The sequence below is a fragment of the Solanum stenotomum genome, chromosome 1 (assembly GCF_019186545.1).
Source record: "Solanum stenotomum isolate F172 chromosome 1, ASM1918654v1, whole genome shotgun sequence".
NCBI lineage: Eukaryota > Viridiplantae > Streptophyta > Magnoliopsida > Solanales > Solanaceae > Solanum > Solanum stenotomum.
Window position 1 is genome coordinate 68,908,768 of NC_064282.1, and position 3,523 is coordinate 68,912,290.

At 39.3% G+C, this 3,523-nt stretch overlaps 1 protein-coding gene across 1 annotated transcript in view; it reads left to right on the forward strand.

Moving 5' to 3' along the window:
- LOC125855776 (uncharacterized) overlaps positions 1-898 on the forward strand; it is a 9,192-nt gene extending 8,294 nt beyond the window's left edge. The window contains exons 4-6 of the mRNA XM_049535483.1: positions 3-285; positions 689-747; positions 802-898. Coding sequence (XP_049391440.1) covers positions 3-285; positions 689-747; positions 802-898 — 439 coding nt within the window. The remainder of the gene's footprint in view (positions 1-2; positions 286-688; positions 748-801) is intronic.
- The last annotated feature ends 2,625 nt before the right edge of the window (positions 899-3,523 follow it).

Sequence of the window (3,523 nt, forward strand, 5' to 3'; positions counted from 1 at the left end):
AGGTGGTTGAGAGGTTCAAAAGCTCGAACAAATTTCCAAATTCCTCCGATTGTTCCTCTGCCTACTTCACCAACATCGACGTCATCATCTTCAAATTCGTCTCGTGAAATGAAAATGAAAATGAAAAAGAAAAATGGTGGCGCTGTTACTAATAATCAAAGAAAATGCTCAGTGGTAACTTCAACTGCGCATTTATTTAGCTCTAATGAATTTAACAAAAAAGTGAGTGTTACTGTGGAGCTTGATCTCAAGCTCGGATTCGGGAGAAAGTTGGGTGGGTATTGGGTTTATGGGGAAAGTAGTTGGTTTATGGGTTAAAAAGAAAGGTCAAACGGGTAGTTGATTAGATTTAAGACACGTGTAAAAAATGAGGGGGCTGTTAGTGAGAGGGGTATGTGTGTACCTATAATTGGACGGCAGGGGCTTATGTGGACGGAAAGTATAACGGAGGGCATAGACGTACCATTTATTAAAGTTCGGGGGTAAATCCGTCCCTTCTCCCTAATTAATTTATATAAAGTTTGATGTCAGTCATGGCGGCTACCAGAGTTTCTGTTTTAGGTGGTATCTTTATTTCCATTTTTATAGTAACTATTTATTATTCTATTTTCTGCCTTACATACCAGTACATTTTTATTCGTACTGACGTCCCGTTGCCTGGGGACACATTTTTGTTTCGTGCGTGCAGGTCCAGGTAAAGATTCTGATTGACCCCTCTGCTAGGATTCGGGGTTTAGCTTTGAGTTGGTAAGCTTCACTTCTTCCTGGAGCTTTCATAGGAATGTTACTTATATTGTACAGTTTGGGTATAATCGGGGCCTTGTCCCGACCAGTACTTATGTCACTCATAGAGGCTATTGTGGACACAGTATTCTGGGTTTCTTTCTGCAACTTCTAGTTTCCAGCCACAGGCTTGGCATGTATAGATATGTATGTATGTGTGTATATCTTCATTGTAGCCTTGTCGGCTAGCTAGTACCTTATTATCTTTGGCTTATCTACCTTCATCTATATGACTTAGCGATATTCAAATTATGACCTTAAGGGTACAGTCATAATATTTTAGATGTTAAGTTGCCTGACCTTCTAAGCCCTCAGTTGAGTCAGTTGGTATGTTTTTGTGGCTAACTCGATTGGTTAAGGTGTCGAGTGCCAATCACGCCTTCTCTAGTTTGGGGCGTGACATAAGACTCCATGTATGGTGATTGTGTTTGGAGTAGTCCTTAAAATCTTTGTGAAAACTTCTTAAGTGTTTACTTGTATCAATGGTTTAGTGGTTGTTAAGACATTGGTGTTATTGTTAGATTGAGGGAGATGGATTTGAAAAGACTAGTGGGGTTTTCTCCTAAGGGGGAGATAGTGTGCTTCATGATTGGTACGTGAGTAGAACTATGTTGTTTTTGAAAGAGTTCCTTGTTATGGTTTGGTGGGTGAAAGTCCAAAGGCGGCGTTATGTCTTAGTATCCCTATCTCTTTTCCTTCTATCTTCAAGTTTAGCTTGAGGCCTTAGCCCTCATGGTTCACTCTTTAGGATTCGTGTGTCTTCGTCATTCTCATGTTTCCTCATGCATGCATGCTCATGTAAAATTTGATTTTTCAAAAATATGATTTAAATTAATTGATTATTTCATGATTATGTGCATTTAAGTATGAGTTGCATATAAACCTTATGAGATGATGTTTTGAATATGTTTTAGCTTGGAGTTGATTTTCCTCCTCGAATATGTGCATTTATGTGATTGCATTCATGTTGGGATGTTAGATCTTCTCCCTATCCTCCTTATGATGTCTCGAGTCTCATTCGAGGACGAATGTTCCCAAGGGAGAGATATTGTAACACATAAAAAAAAAGTCTTGTAAGGAAGGATTCAAGAACGGTGGAAGGATCTAAGGAAGGGTTCAACTAAGGTGGAAGAGTCCACAGTCAGTGAACCCATCCTTGAACCCAAGCCTTGTGAAAAATATGCTAAGGCAAGGGTCTAAGGAAGGGTTCAAGGAAGGTGGAAGAGTCCACAGTCAGTGAACCCATCCTTGAACCCAAGCCTTGTGAAAAATATTCTAAGGCAAGGGTCTACAGAAGGGTTCAAGGAAGGTGGAAAAGTCCACGGTCAGTGAACCCATCCTTGAACCCAAGCCTTGTAAAAATTATTCCAAGGCAATGATTTACGGAGAGGTTCAAGAATGGTAGAATGGTCCACGGACGGTAGACCCGTCCATGGAGATTGACTTAGAACCCTTCCTTATGTCTGTCAAAATTTGTTTGTTAAACTAAGAATGAATGAGTTTGGGTTGTAGTATAACACATGGGCAAGTCTTGGGTACCTATTTTGTGTTCAAATAAGTTGATAAGTAGTGTGCCCGCCCAAGTGTTTGATGAATTGTTTGTGAGAATTCGACATTGATGGGTGAAAGTTTTGTGATGAAATGTAGTAGACTTTGAATTACTTGTTGATCACTGTGTAGTCGAAATCGTATGAGTTGATAGGTGCAAAAGTCAGATGGGTAAGTTGGGGACAACAGGCCGTAATAGCGAACCTTTAGGCGCTAAAGTAACTCTCGCTAAAGTGGCCTCCCCTCGCTTTTGTGATTCCCGCTAAAGCGGTACTAAGCCGCTAAAGCGATGTTCTCTTAAGCAGCCTTTGGTCGCTTTTGCAACATCAGAAGCCAGTTTCTGTAGGTTTTCCTAATTGCTGAAATGTGGCAGTTTGGTCCCGAGATGATTTTAAACTCCTTTCTTTGGCTTTTATCAGTAGCATTGCATCATTTAACACATATTTCTTATGTTTTCATGCTATTGTGATATTTTGAGGTTTTAAAAAAGTCGAGAGTGGTGCATCAACTTATTGATGAAGTAGAAGTCGACGATGACTATGATAGGACTCAATTCGTTTCTCTTCAGAGTCAGAACATCTACTATGGGGACTGTGAGAAATATAGGAAAAGAATATTATTGAATTGTTGTTGTTTACATTATTACATTGAGACCCTATTTATAGACCCTAGAATACAATCCTTTACCAAGTAGGATACTATTTAGTATTCCTATTTCTATTTCTATTCCTATTCTTGTTCTAATAGGATTGAATAAACTTATTCTTATTCTAATAGGATTGTATAAACCTATTCCTATTCTAATAGGATTGTCTAAACCTATTCCTATTCTAACACTCCCCCTCAAGCTAGTGCATACAATTCATGTACCTAGCTTGTTACAAATGTAATTAACACGAGGACCGATGAGGGGCTTGGTGAGATATCTGCAAGTTGATCACTCGACTTCACAAATTTGACAACCAATCTCAATGGACTTGGTCTTCTCATGAAATACTGAATTTGATGCATAATGCCGATAAAACAGAGAGTGATAAAATTACAGTGTTGAACTTCCCAAACCAAGCTTGCAAAAACTATTCCAGACCATAGAGTGACTTACGTAATCAACATACAAGGCTACTAAACTCCCCCTGAGCAACAAATTAGGTGGTTGCTCCATATAGACTTCTTCACAATGCAACGGTCGCCG